The sequence below is a fragment of the Nerophis ophidion genome, linkage group LG29 (assembly GCF_033978795.1).
Source record: "Nerophis ophidion isolate RoL-2023_Sa linkage group LG29, RoL_Noph_v1.0, whole genome shotgun sequence".
Classification (NCBI taxonomy): domain Eukaryota; kingdom Metazoa; phylum Chordata; class Actinopteri; order Syngnathiformes; family Syngnathidae; genus Nerophis; species Nerophis ophidion.
In genome coordinates, this window is record NC_084639.1 from 26,232,255 (window position 1) to 26,250,901 (window position 18,647).

At 41.2% G+C, this 18,647-nt stretch overlaps 1 protein-coding gene and 1 long non-coding RNA gene across 2 annotated transcripts in view; one reads left to right on the forward strand and one right to left on the reverse strand.

Annotated features, from left to right (window-relative positions):
• The window catches only part of LOC133545970 (uncharacterized), a 152,726-nt gene extending 147,015 nt beyond the window's left edge, over window positions 1-5,711 (reverse strand). The window contains exon 1 of the long non-coding RNA XR_009804949.1: window positions 5,334-5,711. This is a non-coding gene — a long non-coding RNA (uncharacterized LOC133545970). The remainder of the gene's footprint in view (window positions 1-5,333) is intronic.
• Window positions 5,712-11,839: 6,128 nt separating this feature from the next.
• Window positions 11,840-18,647, forward strand: part of elovl6 (ELOVL fatty acid elongase 6) — a 43,052-nt gene continuing 36,244 nt past the window's right edge. Inside the window, exon 1 of the mRNA XM_061891719.1 lies at window positions 11,840-12,173. Within this exon, the coding sequence (XP_061747703.1) occupies window positions 12,091-12,173 (83 nt within the window). The 5' untranslated portion in view covers window positions 11,840-12,090. The remainder of the gene's footprint in view (window positions 12,174-18,647) is intronic.

Sequence of the window (18,647 nt, forward strand, 5' to 3'; positions counted from 1 at the left end):
CTAGCAAGTACAGACATGGGATTACCGAATCGAGGATCAAGGTCTTCACTTTTGTGCGAACACAAATTAGGAAGCAAGGACGAGTGAACAAAGAAGGCAGGCTTAAATCAAGGCAGTGATTAACAAAAACAGGTGTGCGTCTAGAAACCGCGGCAGGTGAAAAAAATACGTTACCATGGTGACCGAACAAACAAGGAAGTGCAACCAGGAACTAAGGCAAACATTAGCAGAACATAATACGAAACAGACTCAAAACCTGAACATGATATGATCCGGGCAGCGGATCATAACAGCTTGGTCGAGAAGAAATCCTAAATTCTCCCAAGGTATGTAAACTTAGCGCGGACGCTAGCAAGTACAGACCAGGGATTACCGAATCGAGGATCAAGGTCTTCACTTTTGTGCGAACACAAATTAGGAAGCAAGGACAAGTGAACAAAGAAGGCAGGCTTAAATCAAGGCAGTGGTTAACAAAAACAGGTGTGCGTCTGGAAACCGCGGCAGGTGAAAATAATACGTTACCATGGTGACCGAACAAACAAGGAAGTGCAACCAGGAACTAAGGCAAACATTAGCCGAACATAATACGAAACAGACTCAAAACCTGAACAAGATATGATCCGGGCAGCGGATCATAACAGCTTGGTCGAGAAGAAATCCTAAATTCTCCCAAGGTATGTAAACTTAGCGCGGAAGCTAGCAAGTACAGACATGGGATTACCGAATCGAGGCTCAAGGTCTTCACTGTTGTGCGAACACAAATTAGGAAGCAAGGACGAGTGAACAAAGGAGGCAGGCTTAAATCAAGGCAGTGGTTAACAAAAACAGGTGTGCGTCTGGAAACCGCGGCAGGTGAAAATAATACGTTACCATGGTGACCGAACAAACAAGGAAGTGCAACCAGGAACTAAGGCAAACATTAGCATACCATAATACAAAACAGACTCAAAACCTGAACATGATATGATCCGGGCAGCGGATCATAACAGCTTGGTCGAGAAGAAATCCTAAATTCTCCCAAGGTATGTAAACTTAGCTCGGAAGCTAGCAAGTACAGACATGGGATTACCGAATCGAGGCTCAAGGTTTTCACTGTTGTGCGAACACAAATTAGGAAGCAAGGACGAGTGAACAAAGAAGGCAGGCTTAAATCAACGCAGTGGTTAACAAAAACAGGTGTGCGTCTGGAAACCGCGGCAGGTGAAAATAATACGTTACCATGGTGACCGAACAAACAAGGAAGTGCAACCAGGAACTAAGGCAAACATTAGCATAGTACAAAACAGACTCAAAACCTGAACATGATATGATCCGGGCAGCGGATCATAACAGCTTGGTCGAGAAGAAATCCTAAATTCTCCCAAGGTATGTAAACTTAGCGCGGAAGCTAGCAAGTACAGACATGGGATTACCGAATCGAGGCTCAAGGTCTTCACTGTTGTGCGAACACAAATTGGGAAGCAAGGACGAGTGAACAAAGAAGGCAGGCTTAAATCAAGGCAGTGATTAACAAAAACAGGTGTGCGTCTGGAAACCGCGGCAGGTGAAAATAATACGTTACCGTGGTGACCGAACAAACAAAGAAGTGCAACCAGGAACTAAGGCAAACATTAGCATACCATAATACAAAACAGACTCAAAACCTGAACATGGTATGATCCGGGCAGCGGATCATAACAGCTTGGTCGAGAAGAAATCCTAAATTCTCCCAGGGTATGTAAACTTATAAGCACAACTGTATGTGTTAGGTCACTTTAACCAGGTTTAAAAGAGTTTGGTCAGTTTTTAATGTTTTTTGACCTACCTGTGTCTGTTTTAATTGCATTTACAGAATTATATGTCTGTGCATGTGTACATACATAGTTGGATAGTTAATAGTCTTGCTATAAAATAAAAAATGGGAGCCCTTACCTCCCTGCTTGGTACTTAGCATAAAGGGTTGGAATTGGGGGTTAAATCACCAAAAATTATTCCCGGGCGCGGCCACCGCTGCTGCTCACTGCTCTTCTCACCTCCCAGTAGGTGAACAAGGGTGATGGGTCAAATGCAGAGTTAATCTCACCACACCTCGTGTGTGCGTGACAATCATTGGTACTTTACTTGACTTATAAAGGTGTGTGTGCTCACCACTCAGCCATGCACCGCTAAACTATGGCATTGCTAAATCCACAAATCAAATGCTGACTTTTGAACAATAGTGGAATCCTACGTTGGGTGGGGTTGAACGATACTGCAATTTTTAGTATCAATCTTACATCCAGTCAATACAGGGCTGTTACCCAGATACATCTAGTCGTGATCAAAAGTTTACATACACTTGTAAAGGACATTTCTACAACTCTTATTTTTATGTGATAGAGTGATTGGAGCCTATACCTGCTGCTCACAAAAAATTACTTTCCTCCAGAAAGTCTCATCTTGGTCCGTGTGATCTCAGATGAAATGAAAATGGAACTGTTTGGCTACAATACCCAGAAGTATGTTTGGAAGAGAAAAGCCTAGGCTTTTAATCCAAAGAACACCATCCCTACTGTCAAGCATGGTGGTGGTAGTATTATGCTCTGGGACTGTTTTGCTGCCAATGGAACTGCTGCTTTACAGAGAGTAAATGGGACGATGAAAAAGGAGGATGACCTCCAAATTGTTCAGGACAAGCTAAAGTCATCAGCCCGGAGGTTGGGTCTTCTCTCTACAGACCAGCAAATACAATCTAAGAGATGAATCTAAGTTTATTTTACCAAAAGCAAGACTAGTTGTTAAACGTAGATGTTTATCTGTTCTTGCTTCTGCCTGTTTCAGTCATGTTATTCATTTTTGAATCGTTATCTATCCATCCATCCATCTTCTTCCGCTTATCCGAGGTCGGGTCACGGGGGCAACAACCTAGGCAGGGAAACCAAGACTTCCCTCTCCCCAGCCACTTTGTCTAGCTCTTCCCGGGGGATCCCGAGGCGTTCCCAGGCCAGCCGGGAGACATAGTCTTCCCAACGTGTCCTGGGTCTTCCCCGTGGCCTCCTACCGGTTGGACGTGCCCTAAACACCTCCCTAGGGAGGCGTTCGGGTGGCATCCTGACCAGATGCCCGAACCACCTCATCTGGCTCTTCTCGATGTGGAGGAGCAGCGGCTTTACTTTGAGTTCCTCCCGGATGGCAGAGCTTCTCATCCTATCTCTAAGGGAGAGACCCGCCACATGGCGGAGGAAACTCATTTCGGCCGCTTGTACATGTGATCTTATCCTTTCGGTCATGACCCAAAGCTCATGACCATAGGTGAGGATGGGAACGTAGATCGACCGGTAAATTGAGAGCTTTGCCTTCCGGCTCAGCTCCTTCTTCACCACAACGGATCGGTACAACGTCCGCATTACTGAAGACGCCGCACCGATCCGCCTGTCGATCTCACGATCCACTCTTCCCTCACTCGTGAACAAGACTCCTAGGTACTTGAACTCCTCCACTTGGGGCAGGGTCTCTTCCCCAACCCGGAGATGGCATTCCACCCTTTTCCGGGCGAGAACCATGGACTCGGACTTGGAGGTGCTGATTCTCATTCCGGTCGCTTCACACTCGGCTGCGAACCGATCCAGTGAGAGCTGAAGATCCCGGTCAGATGAAGCCATCAGGACCACATCATCTGCAAAAAGCAGAGACCTAATCCTGCAGCCACCAAACCGGAACCCCTCAACGCCTTGACTGCGCCTAGAAATTCTGTCCATCAAAGTTATGAACAGAATCGGTGACAAAGGACAGCCTTGGGGGAGTCCAACCCTCACTGGAAATGTGTCCGACTTACTGCCGGCAATGCGGACCAAGCTCTGGCACTGATCGTACAGGGAGCGGACCGCCACAATAAGACAGTCCGATACCCCATACTCTCTGAGCACTACCCACAGGACTTCCCGAGGGACACGGTCCAATGCCTTCTCCAAGTCTACAAAGCACATGTAGACTGGTTGGGCAAACTCCCATGCACCCTCAAGAACCCTGCCCAGAGTATAGAGCTGGTCCACTCCCATGCACCCTCAAGAACCCTGCCGAGAGTATAGAGCTGGTCCACAGTTCCACGCCCAGGACGAAAACCACACTGTTCCTCCTGAATCCGAGGTTCGTGATCTATGTTTGAATATGTTTTTGTTAGACTGAAAATAACGGTGGCAGAGGGGTTAGCGCGTCTGCCTCACAATACGAAGGTCCTGCAGTCCTGGGTTCAAATCCAGGCTCGGGATCTTTCTGTCTGGACTTTGCATGTTCTCCCCGTGAATGCGTGGGTCTCCTCCGGGTACTCCGGCTTCCTCCCACCTCCAAAGACATGCACCTGGGGATAGGTTGATTGGCAACACTAAATGGTCCCTAGTGTGTGAATGTGAGTGTGAATGTTGTCTATCTGTGTTGGCCCTGCGATGAGGTGGCGACTTGTCCAGGGTGTACCCCGCCTTCCGCCCGATTGTAGCTGAGATAGGCGCCCCCCGCGACCCCGAAAGGGAATAAGCGGTAGAAAATGGATGGATGAAAATAAACTGAACTGAACAATGACCCCAAACACACCTCAAAAGTGGTAGAGCAATGGGTAAATCAGACTAGAATGAAGGTTTTAGAACAGCCTTCCCAAAGTCTTGACTTAAACGTGGGGAAAATGCTGAAGAAACAATTACATGTGAGAAAACCAACACATTTAGCTAAACTGCAGCAATTTTGTCAAGAGGAGTGGTGAACAATTCAAGCAGAAGCTTGTGGATGGCTACCAAACGTCCCTTAGTGCAGTGAAACTTGCCAAAGGACATGTAACTTAATATACTTTTGACCCAGCAGATGTGCTCACATGTTCTGTAAAGCCATAATAAATTCATAAAAGAAGCAAACTTCATGAATGTTTTTTGTGACCAACAACTATGTGCTCCAATCACTGCATCACAAAAAAAATAAGAGCTGGAGAAATTATTGGAAATTCAAGACAGCCATGACGTTATATTCTTTACAATTATATGTAAACTTTTGACCACGACTGTACCTACACTTTTTACTTGACACTTTTGAAGATCAATAAATGATTTTGACTCAAATTTAATTTTAGCAACCCTTGCCTCCATGGCAACGTTTCTGTCGCTTTCACTAATTTGCCGCTTTTCCACTAACGCAGGGGTAGGCAACCCCGAATGTTGAAAGAGCATTTTTGGACCCAAATAACAATGCTGGCATGCACCATTCATATAAAACTTGCTGGCCGCACTAACATTAAAGTTTCATATTAAGGTGGGGTCTGCATAAATAACGTCTCGCGGGCCACGTGTCTGAGACCCCTGGTCTGTTACAATTCATGTAATGATTGCACTCACCTAATCAGCTGCAGGTGTGCGACATCTTTTCGCAGGAGTTGTCCAAAAGGCGTCCTTAACATCCACCAAATGTCTACTTGTGTCTTTTTCCTCAATAAATCCACCTTATTCATTTTTCTTTTTTCCTTCTTACTCATCTTTTCCAAAAGATAGAGGTTTGGATTTGTGTGGTGACTGTCCTCCGGTAGTCACCCAGGAATTGGGTGTGGTCCATCCTCATGACATTGTCCAGATGATGATGATGATGATGATGAGTAGTTTCCCATTTAATAACATGACATTCTACAAAACAAAGTATGACTTCAGTGGTGAGAGAAATAAACGACCGCTGCTGGAACACAAAAGTGGTTTAAGTGTGGTGTGTCTGGAAAGAGCTAGAAAAAAAAACCCACCTGACTCCAGATGGGATGTTCACCAACGGTTTGAGTCTTTTTAACAAATGAGAATGATTCGCAGTTTTTTTATGCAGATGAAAATATAGAGTCACCTACTGGCAAAGGGACTAAAAAATGAGTTACAGTAAAAAAAAAAACAACATAAAAGCATTTGGATTTACTTTTTTTTTTCAAATTATTTTTACTTTTAAATGTTTTTATTTATTATTTTGTATCCACTTGTCTGGGTAATTATTCTGATACCTAAAGTCATTCAAGCGTATGCACAGCAGGTAGGTGGTGCTGTGTACAATTCTGTGGTCACATTTTACTATTTCAAACTTTTATTGCAATTTTACTTTTTATTTATTCTTACTTGCGTAAATGTCAATTATAACCGCTGGTCTGCTACCAGTGATTGTTTCCTCCATTTAAGAAAACAGTGGAAAAAAACCCCATCTATAATACCGAGGCGGTCTTTCAAACAGTTCTTTGAAAGGAACCGCTCTTCAAAATCCGGCTCCCTTCGAAGAGCCATAAATCCCATCTCTGATTCTAAATTCCCGACACCTGTGTTTATATAGCCAGTGTTATATTGCCACCTGTGGACACCTGGGATATTAATGTGTCTCCTACACAACCAGATAATATATTTGTTGAAATAAAAAAAAACAAGGAATTAGCCCTCCAACTTAGCCAAAAACAAACCATTTTACAAGTACTTGGCAGTCATTGGTACTTTATTACTTTAGTTCTTGCATTAAACAAAGAGAGTGCAGACTATCAAGTAAAATAGGTAATGCGTGTTGAATATTCTTGGCCAATAAAGCTGATTCTGATTTTAAGTGTCCTGTTGCATCCTGGGATATCTGCCAAACAGAACTCTGGCTCAAACTAGTCATGCATTATAGACTACAATATTGGGTTAAATAACCTGTAATGTTGTATTTCTCTTGGATGTGCAAATATATTGAAATAGTACAGGAACATTTGATGTAGTGCTATTTTTATATATATATATTTGTTCAAAATGTGATCTTCTTTTCAAACTGTTGTACACAGTTTATATATTTGATCAAAATGTACATATGATTCATTATGCAACACTAGTTCTAACAAGACTACATGTAATCCTACATATACAGTGCATCCACAAAGTATTCACAGCACTTCACTTTTTCCACATTGTATGTTGCAGCCTTATTCCAAAATAGAATACAGCAATCTTTGTCCTCAAAATTCTACAGACAATACCCCGTAATGACAATGTAAAAAGTTTTTCTTAGTTTGTTTGCTAATTTATTTTAAGAAAAGACAGTACAGCCCAAAAATCTGGACACAAATCTGTTTTCTTTATTTTCATGACTATGTACATTGTAGATTGTCACATCAAGACTATGAATGAACACATGTGGAGTTGTGTACTTAACAAAAAAAGGTGAAATAACTGAAAACATGTTTTATATTCTAGTTTCTTCAAAATAGCCAAAAGGTGGACGCAATGCAATGCTGGGGAACCTGCTTTATTAAGGCATGACCTAATTGCGCCCATGTTGACTACCGAACCGTAACTTAAAAGGGTTGGCTGAACAGCTATTAAGGCATGACGCAATCCCCGCCCATGTTAACCACTGTACCGGCACTTAAAAGGGTTGGCTGAACATTTATAAGGATTTCTGTTCAGCGCAACTTTAGCAATTAATAATTGAGGTTTCTGTGATTTGTCTGCTATGTAATGTGCAATACTAAGGTGTGTGCGTAATGTAAGAATATATCTCTAATGTTTTCAGGTAGGCCTCTTTTCCACTTACTATCAAGCTCTTTGTAGTTTTTTATTTAATCAATAAAATTCTGAAAAACTCATGAAATTTCAAAGCCCAAGTCTTTTGTTCATAATATAACATTATCAGTCTTCTTTTCTGTGAGAGCCATTTTGGGCAGCAAATTCAAATCACCAGTCAGTGTATAATCCACTATACAATGTCACCATTTATCAGAACCTTGTTTCAAACTGATGCTTTAATATGTTATTATCTGGGAGACTGACACACTCTTAGTTTTACAATTTTTTTACAATTTTTATTATTTCTTCTTTTGTCACATTGTTAAAAAAACTCAAATTTACTAGAGGCTGCAAACCCAGAATAATAGCTTTTTTGGGGGCGAACAAACTGTTGTCACAGCGACATCTTTTCTAGGAACTCCGTTATACCATTTCTCAAAGTGTTGGCTGAACCGCTATTAAGGCATGACGCAATCCCCGCCCTTTTAACTACCAAACCGTAACTTAAAAGGGTTGGCTGAACAGCTATTAAGGCATGACCCAATCGCTGCCCATGTTAACTAAAAAAATGTAACTTAAAAGGGTTGGCTGAACAGTTATTAAGGCATAACCCAATTGCAGACTATTTTAACTAACGAACTGTAACTTAAAAGGGTTGGCTGAACTGCTATTAAGGTATAATACAATCGCCACTAAAGTTGACTACCAAACCATGACAGAAAATGGTGTGCTGAACAATTATAAGGATCTGGCCGCCGGGCAGGCCATCGCTAGTGTTGCCGGGAGGCTACATTACCTCCAAAGACTTGCACCTGGGGATAGGTTGATTGGCAACACTAAATGGTCCCTAGTGTGTGAATGTGAGTGTGAATGTTGTCTGTCTATCTGTGTTGGCCCTGCGATGAGGTGGCGACTTGTCCAGGGTGTACACCGCCTTCTGCCCGAATGCAGCTGAGATAGGCTCAAGTGACCCCAAACGGGACAAACGTTAGAAAATGGATGGATTTTACTTAAACTATTTTTCAGTTTATTTATTTATTTATTTAATTTTTTACCTTTTTTTTTTTGGAGGGCAGGAGCGACAAAAATGTGTCTGTTTTCTTAGTACTTGTATTGTGATTTCCCTATCAAATGAATATATGATTAAAAAAATTTGAATAAAGAAAGAGAGTGAAAAATAAAAAAAAACACATAATACATATACAATATGATAAAAAATAAAATACAACATCACAACATAACATTTATTTTCGCATCAAAACGGGCTCATCTTTTAGTGCTGGCCGCTGTACTAAAATAAATAATAAACTAAGCCTGTGGTTCTCTAATGGGGGTACGCGTACCCCTGGGGGTACTTGAAGGCATGCCAAGGGGTACGTGAGATTTAAAAAAAATGTATTCTAAAAATAGCAACAATTCAAAAATCCTTTATAAATATATTTATTGAATAATACTTCAACAAAGTATGAATGTAAGTTAAGAAACTGTGAAAAGAAATGCAACAATGCAATATTCATTTTTGTGGACATGTTCCATAAATATCGATGTTAAAGATTTCTTTTTTTGTGAAGAAATGGCACCGCTGCTGCCCACTGCTCCCCTCACTTCCCAGGGGGTGATCAAGGGTGATGGGTCAAATGCAGAGGACACATTTCACCACACCTAGTGTGTGTCTGACAATCATTGCTACTTTAACTTTAAATGTTTAGATCAGCAGTTCTTAACCTTGTTGGGGGCACCGAACCCCACCAGTTTCATATGAGCATTCACCAAACCCTTCTTTAGTGAAAAATAAAATGTATTTTTTTTTTTTTCAAATTCAAGACAAAGTTGTATGTTTTTGGTAACACTTTAGCATAGGGTAACATATTCTAAGTAAAGACTTAATTTAGAGATATTTGGACACTAGGGGAACATATTATAAGTAATAGAATATGTTAGTTATTTGGTTAGGGTTAGGGTCAGGGTTAGAGGGTTAGGGTTATAATAAGGCCATGCCGAATAAGGCATTAATTAGTACTTAATGACTAGTTAAGAACCAATATGTTACCAATTTGCATGTTAATAAGCAAGTAATTAATGGTGAATATGTTGTGTTGGCCCTGCGATGTGGTGGCGATTTGTCCAGGGTGTACCCCGCCTTCCGCCCGATTGTAGCTGAGATAGGCGCTGTCACGCCAAATTTCTTCCCCCCTACAAAAACCTTCCCCCCCATTTACTTCCGGGGTCATGATTAATACAGACGTTTTGTTAATGCTATATTATAAAAATACAGATGTTTTGTTAGCGCTATATTATAAAAAACAATTTAAAAACAATTTACAAACACAAGCTATGGAATGACGCATTTACTTCCGGGGTCACGTTTCCTCTTATGTCATCCCATAGCTTGTGTTTGTAAATTGTTTTTTTAATTTTTTTATAATAAGTGAAGTGAATTATATTTACAAAGCACTTTTCTCTAGTGACTCAAAGCGCTTTACATAGTGAAACCCAATATCTAAGTTACATTTAAACCAGTGTGGGTGGCACTGGGAGCAGGTGGGTAAAGTGTCTTGCCCAAGGACACAACGGCAGTGACTAGGATGGCGGGAGCGGGAATCGAACCTGCAACCCTCAAGTTGCTGGCACGGCCGCTCTGCCAACCGAGCTATACCGCCTCTCTACCAACATCACCTTGGTCGAACAACAAAACTAAGACAGTGCATAAACTCACAACAAATTACACACCTGCAAATCAGTCAGCTGTTGCCGTATCTGTAACATGCCAACATTGAGAAGTGTGTATTTACGCGAAAAGTGTGATAGCAAAATTACTTACACTTGTTTAAATAGATGATGTTCTTTGAACTGGGTACCAAAAGTTGTTTATTAGGTTTAGGAATGTGACATTTAGCAAGAGATCTATTATCTGATCAAGCTCTGTCTCCTGTGTCTTTGATGTAACATGTGGACTTAAGTTGACCTGAGCATATGTGTCATTTTTTCTTGACCCCCAACAGAGCTCAATTGTTCCCCTTTCCTGAGTGACCACCCCCCTCTGGAAAAACGACACCCTCTCCCCTTCACAGGACTTTGGGTATTCATTCCACTGGTGTACTGTATGTAAATGAGGATGGAGGGTGGGACTTCTGAGAATGTATAATTGTCTTGTCAAATTCTAAAGGCGTTAGAACAAGCTGGAACGAAGGGATGTGTCGTTCTGGTTTGGTCTCGCTTTGCAAAGCTTGTTATTATTTGTTTGTTACTTTATCAATCAATCAATCAATGTTTACTTATATAGCCCTAAATCACTAGTGTCTCAAAGGGCTGCACAGACCACTACGACATCCTTGGTAGGCCCACATAAGGGCAAGGAAAACTCACACCCAGTGGGACATCGGTGACAATAATGACCCAGAGGGACGTCGGTGACAATGATGATGACTATGAGAACCTTGGAGAGGAGGAAAGCAATGGATGTCGAGCGGGTCTAACATGATACTGTGAAAGTTCAATCCATAATGGACCCAACACAGTCGCGAGAGTCCAGTCCAAAGCGGATCCAACACAGCAGCGAGAGTCCCGTTCAGAGCGGAGCCAGCAGGAAACCATCCCAAGCGGAGGCGGATCAGCAGTGCAGAGATGTCCCCAGCCGATACACAGGCAAGCAGTACATGGCCACCGGATCGGACACTTTAATACATAATTTCAAAGCTATTTGTCACTAAAGGATCATCTTTAAGAAATTTCCACGACAAAAGTCAGGTGAGATTTGATCTCCGTCGAACCCCTGAGGTCGACTCACCGAACCCCTAGAGTTTGATTGAACCCAGGTTAAGAACCACTGGTTTTGAATGAAGTTGATGAATCCAGATGGATCTCTATTACAATCCCCAAAGAGGGCACTTTAAGTTGATGATTACTTCTATGTGTAGAAATATGTATTTATAATTGAATCACTTGTTTATTTTTCAACAGGTTTTTAGTTATTTTCATATCTTTTTTTTTCAAATAGTTCAAGAAAGACTACTACAAATGAGCAATAATTTGCACTGTTATACAATTTAATAAATTAAAAACTGATGACATAGTGCTGTATTTTACTTCTTTATCTCTTTTTTTCAACCAAAAATGCTTTATTCTGATTAGGCGGTACTTGAATTAAAAAAATGTTCACAGGGGGTACATCACTGGAAAAAGGTGGCGAACCACTGAACTAAGCAATATCCATTCTATTTTTTATTTTTTTTTTACCGCTTGTCCCTTTCTCAATAGGTCCTAATTAACACTATGTTGGTGTCTTTTATTACACGTGTGACGATGGGGGTGAGTTAAACTAGAGGACTTTAGGACCCGGGTGCCGCCACCTTGGGGAGGTGGGCGTGGCCAGGCCTGCGGGGTGGAAGAGGAAGCCGCAGTCCATCTGCTCATTTTCTCCCTTCGCGCGCAACCGCGACGTCCTGACCGAGTCGAGGGCGATGAGAGAGGCGGGCTGCGACTAAGGAGAGAACACCGCCATCATTATCACCACCACTACGACCACGACCATCACCTACCTCGGCCCCCACACCCGTGACGTTTGACGCGGCGTGAAGCCCGAGCCAGCCCCGCCGCCAGCATGTCGGTGCTCGCCCTCCAAGAGTACGAGTTCGAGAGGCAGTTCAACGAGGAGGAGGCCATCCGCTGGATGCAGGAGAACTGGTAAGACCATGCCCGGCCTTTGCACCGCAGCGCCCGCTAAACTGCTCCAGCCTACAACGGCCGGCATCCATCCGCCTTAGCCATCAATGCATTTCATTACCACGCACTCTGATTTAACCCCGCCTCGCTCTATCCCCGCCGGTATCAGTCCCGGGGATGATAAAGGTCATCATGGCCCAGGCTGCAGCCGTGTCCCTGATAGTGGGGATGCTCATAGAGTAGGTAGAGCATGTCCCTGATAGTGGGGATGCTCATAGGGTAGGTGGAGCATGTCCCTGATAGTGGGGATGCTCATAGGGTAGGTGGAGCATGTCCCTGATAGTGGGGATGTTCATAGAGTAGGTAGAGCATGGGTGTCAAACTCTGGCCCGCGGGCCAAATTTGGCCCACCGTGTAATTTAATTTGGCCCTTGAGGCAATATCAAATTAACATTAGAGCTGGCCCGCCAGTATTATAACACCGCATTCACCGCTAATACTCATACTTACCAACCCTCCCGATTTTCCCGGGAGACTCCCGAATTTCAGTGCCCTTGCCGAAAATCACCCGGGGCAACCATTCTCCCGAATTTCTCTCGATTTCCACCCAAACAACATAATCGGGGACGTGCCTTAAAGGCACTGCTTTCAACCTGTCGTCCCGTCCGCTTTTTCTCCATACAAACATTGTGTCGGCCCATTCACATACTATATGTGGACTTTACACACAAACAAGTGAATGCAAGTAATACTTGGTTCAACCACCATACAGGTCACACTGAGGGTGGCCGTAGAAACAACTTTAACACTGTTACAAATATGCAACATACTGTGAACCCACACCAAACAAGAATGACAACCACATTTAGGGAGAACATCCGCACCGTAACCCAACATAAACACAACAGAACAAATACCCAGAAACCCTTGCAGCACTAACTCTTCCGGGATGCTACAGTATTTGAAAATCGATTTTGCATGTCACTATAAAGTTATACAAGCCTTGCTCGTTCAATATTCAATGCAAAACTTGTTTGGGTCCCTATTAGAAGGTTAATTTGTTCAACCTTGGCCCGCGGCTTTGTTCAGTTTAAAATTTTGGCCCACTCTGTATTATAGTTTTGACACCCCTGAGGTAGAGCATGTCCCTGATAGTGGGGATGCTCACAGGGTGGGTAGAGCATGTCCCTGATAGTGGGGATGTACATAGGGTAGGTAGAGCATGTCCCTGATAGTGGGGATGCTCATAGGGTGGGTAGAGCATGTCCCTGGTAGTGGGGATGTTCATAGGGTAGGTAGAGCATGTCCCTGATAGTGGGGATGTTCATAGGGTAGGTAGAGCATGTCCCTGATAGTGGGGATGTTAATAGGGTAGGTAGAGATTGTCCCTGATAGTGGGGATGTTCATAGGGTGGGTAGAGCATGTCCCTGATAGTGGGGATGTTCATAGGGTGGGTAGAGCATGTCCCTGATAGTGGGGATGTTCATAGGGTGGGTAGAGCATGTCCCTGATAGTGGGGATGTTAATAGGGTAGGTAGAGATTGTCCCTGATAGTGGGGATGTTCATAGGGTGGGTAGAGCATGTCCCTGATAGTGGGGATGTTCATAGGGTGGGTAGAGCATGTCCCTGATAGTGGGGATGTTCATAGGGTGGGTAGAGAATGTCCCTGATAGTGGGGATGTTCATAGGGTGGGTAGAGCATGTCCCTGATAGTGGGGATGTTCATAGGGTGGGTAGAGCATGTCCCTGATAGTGGGGATGTTCATAGGGTAGGTAGAGCATGTCCCTGATAGTGGGGATGTTCATAGGGTGGGTAGAGCATGTCCCTGATAGTGGGGATGTTCATAGGGTGGGTAGAGCATGTCCCTGATAGTGGGGATGTTCATAGGGTGGGTAGAGCATGTCCCTGATAGTGGGGATGTTCATAGGGTAGGTAGAGCATGTCCCTGATAGTGGGGATGTTCATAGGGTGGGTAGAGCATGTCCCTGATAGTGGGGATGTTCATAGGGTGGGTAGAGAATGTCCCTGATAGTGGGGATGTTCATAGGGTGGGTAGAGCATGTCCCTGATAGTGGGGATGTTCATAGGGTAGGTAGAGCATGTCCCTGATAGTGGGGATGTTCATAGGGTGGGTAGAGCCTACATAGCTTGGTGCGGCAGTGCAGAATGCATGCAAAGGTGACAGGCGCACTATTATTAGGAACAAGAAGCATTCATTTTGATGTGTCAACATAATATTAAATGGTGAAAAATGGTGAGACACTCAGATTTCACTTTCTCGCCCAAGTGTGTGTGTGTGTGTGTGCGTGTGTGTGTGAGAGGCCGCATGGAAGGACAGTCAACAGCGTGTAGGAGCGCGTCCATCCCCTGGCACTGAGTGTCCACCAATGAGATGCATCTACTGATGTCTGCTGACCGGCTAGCAGCCAATCAGGTCGCACCATTCTGTACCCACTTCCTCGGAGCCAGCTGTGTAGTAGATGTCACACAGCTGGCCAGTGGAGATTAAAGAGGTCATATGTTTTGTTTCTTCTACATTTAAACCAGTAAACAAGTTGCCTCTTTGTATGTACTGTATGTATGTATGTATGTATGTATATATATATATATATATATATATATATATATATATATATATATATAATATGTATGTAAGTGTTTGTGTGTGTGTGCGTATATATATATCCATCCATTTTCTACTGCTTATTCCCTTTGGGGTCGTGGTGCCTATCTCAGATATATGTATGTATATGTGTGTGTGTATATATATATATATATATATATATATATATATATATATATATATATATATATAGATATATATATATATATATATATAGATATATTTATGTTTGTATATATGTGTGTGTGTGTATATATGTATGTATGTATATATATATATATATATATATATATATATATATATATATATATATAATATGTATGTAAGTGTTTGTGTGTGTGTGCGTATATATATATCCATCCATTTTCTACTGCTTATTCCCTTTGGGGTCGTGGTGCCTATCTCAGATATGTGTGTGTGTATATATATATATATATATATATATATATATATATATATATATATATATATATATATATATATATATATATATATATATATATATATATATATATATATATATATATATATATATATATATATATATATATATATATATATATATATATATATATATATATATATATATATATATATATATATATATATATATATATATATATAATATGTATGTAAGTGTTTGTGTGTGTGTGCGTATATATATATCCATCCATCCATCCATTTTCTACTGCTTATTCCCTTTGGGGTCGTGGTGCCTATCTCAGATATATGTATGTATATGTGTGTGTGTGTATGTATATATATATATATATATATATGTGTATATTTATGTGTGTATATATGTGTGTGTATATATATATATGTATGTGTATATATATATATATATATATATATATCCCATCCATCCATTTTCTACTGCTTTTTCGCTTTGGGTTCGCTGGGAGTGCTGGCTGTTTCTTATTCCAGATGACATGTTTCTTTAAGGTTTCAAGTGATAAACGCTTATTTATTGAAACATATACAGATGTAAAACTGCACTAATATACAAAAATTAAAGATGCATCAATCATCGATTTTTAATTTAATCGTAGCTCTCAAATCGAATCGTGAGGTGCCCAAAGTTTCCTACCTCTAGTCTACCCCACAACAAGAGAATAGAGAAAAAGAAGTAGCTTATTGACTACAATGACAGACTAGCGCAAAGCACTTTGGGTAAATTTGTACCAAATATGAATAATGCGCTGATGTTGATGACTTGAGAAAACATCACTAATGGGGGAATTCCGAATGGCTCATTTTCAGGAAGTATGATGGAAGGCAAGTTTATAAATATATCTATGGTTATGATTTAAAATTTTTGATACTGATACATGTTCCAAATGCACAACAGCAGATACCTTATTAACATCAAGCATTGTGTGTGGTCGTTAATACTTCAAGTTATTTTGGTTTACAGTAGGAATTAGTGGACATTTGAATTGCAGAAAAAGTAGCATAGAAATCCAGTCAGGGTTATGAATCATAAAATGGTGCGAGGTCATCATATGTAGTCCATAATGTTGCCTCACTTTGATAAGAACTTTCCTCAGGTACATTTTACACAGCAACAGATAAAATGTACACTGGCAGTTGACACGATTCTCTTACATCATAAACGACAACGAAGCCAACAAAAGGCAGTTTTGAACTAAAGACAGCTATAAACGATGTTTACATGACAAAAATATTTAAGTGTGGTTGCAGACTCCCTTCAATATTATTTCATACCTTTTTAACTACCAGTAGAATAGACAAACAAGTTTCCCCTATATTGAAGCTATTCTCATAAACATCTGATTAGTAACACCAAAGACTTACAAAGTTTGTGAGTAAATATATACAGTATGATCGAAATAGTGTCAATCTCACAGAGATTCCCAAGCCATTTTGAGAAGATAATGAGCAAGCCAATCACGTGATCTGTGTCGTACAGATGGCAACCACAGAGCCCTTCCACATCAACAACAATGCAAATCATGTAAACTTTGTGAGAGCCAACACGAATACTGTGTTTTGAGGACCATAGGGCGCACTGGACTATAAAACGCACTGCCGATGAGCGGGTCTGGTCAGGTCTATTTTCATACAAAAGGCGCACCGGATTATAGGGCGCATTAAAGAGGTCATATTATTTTTATTTTTTTCCTAAATTGAAAACACTTCCCTGTGGAAAAGTGTTGTCTGTACTTTGGTTTTGCGGCAATCGGCGTGGTCAGGGGATTTATTTTTAAGCCACATTACCTAGGCTTAGTTCTCTGCTAACATTATTTTCAGGTGTTGAAAGTGCGAATAAGCAAACAACAATGCTTAGAACAAGATAATAGAAGGAGCAATGTCACAGCCACTAAGCGTAGCATGTTTGCCTTGTCTAGACAATATAACCATAATAGAACATGTTATGTTAAATGCACCCTATAATCCGGTGCGTCTTTTCTATGAAAATGGACCTGAATAGACCCGCTATGCGCCTTTATTAGGTTCACATTTGAAGTTGAATTGCGAAAATGAATGGCCTTTTACACGATTGAGTTGTCTGAACGTGCGACCAAGTCGGACGAGGTTCACTGTGTATCACACGATCGCCTTGGCAATGGAGTCAAATGTAAACAGCAGCAGACAGTTGTGTAATGATATCGATACGGGACTATTTACGTGATCCAATATTGACATTGTGCAAGTGTCGCGTCTCCAGCCTGCTGACTCGAGCTGAACTGCTGCATCATCACCACCATCCCTTGGTACCTTGCAGTGCCTTGAGTCTAGGCTGAAAACCGCTTAGGTCGAATGTGTCTCCCCTTCGAAGAGCCTCAACTCTGCAGGGTTTTTGAAATTTTAATGGAGATTCATGCTCTGAATTCCCAACCAGGTTGAACTTTTTGGTTTTGATTATATTTAACATTTCTGAAGGGAGGACGTGGATTTTTTATGTATTCTGCAGTGTGTTTTGTTTCTGTATCATATCTCCCCTGTACAGTGTGTAGTATAATTGAGACTGAACTATGTTATCATAATATTAGAGATGCGCCGATTGATTAGCTGATTTGCGTAAAAAAGTAAGTGATCAGTCAATGCCGATTGATGGCTTTTAATGCTGATCACTCACGTTAGTAAGTAACTGTTGGACACATAGTTGACAGAACTGTTGATCTCCATACACCTTGCGAAGCCGCTCCCCTAAGTTGATAATCATCACCTCCATTGCGGCAAATAAACTACATTTCTAATATTGTCACTGGAGGGCGAGACTAAACATGTTACACACCCAGTAAGGCGCCAAAAAGAAGGCATGCTAATCGCTAAGCTTGTCTCTAAGCTTGAAACAACACAACAAAATAAGTGCTAGTAAAGGTTAAAGAAGTGTAAATGGTAATAGGGGTGTCAAAAAAACAGATTTTCGAATGCATCGCGACTTTTATTTGGAACAATTCTTAATTAATAAAAAAAAAAATCGCTAAAATAAAAAAAAAAAAATACAATAAAATCTTTTTTATTTTATTTTATTATTTTTAAATCTGTCCTGTCCAGCCACTCAAGAAAATTATATTGTTGATGTAGATACCTGTATCTGTTTTACGGATTTACTTTAGAAAAGGGAAGCTCTGTTGCCTTATTTGTATTTGACTTTATTAAATGTTTGGGTAGAAGTTTCCTAAACAAAACTAGTTTTTCTTTGAATTAATTTAGAAGTGTATCACAGCTGTTTATCTATTTTATGGAGGAATGTAGTTAATCATCGAACAAACACCCAATGTTATCAAAAATTATTGATTTTGAATCAACAATTAAAGGCCGGGGACGGCGTGGCGCGGTTGGGAGAATGGCTGTGCCAGCAATCTGAGGGTTCCTGGTTCAATCTCCACTTACTACCA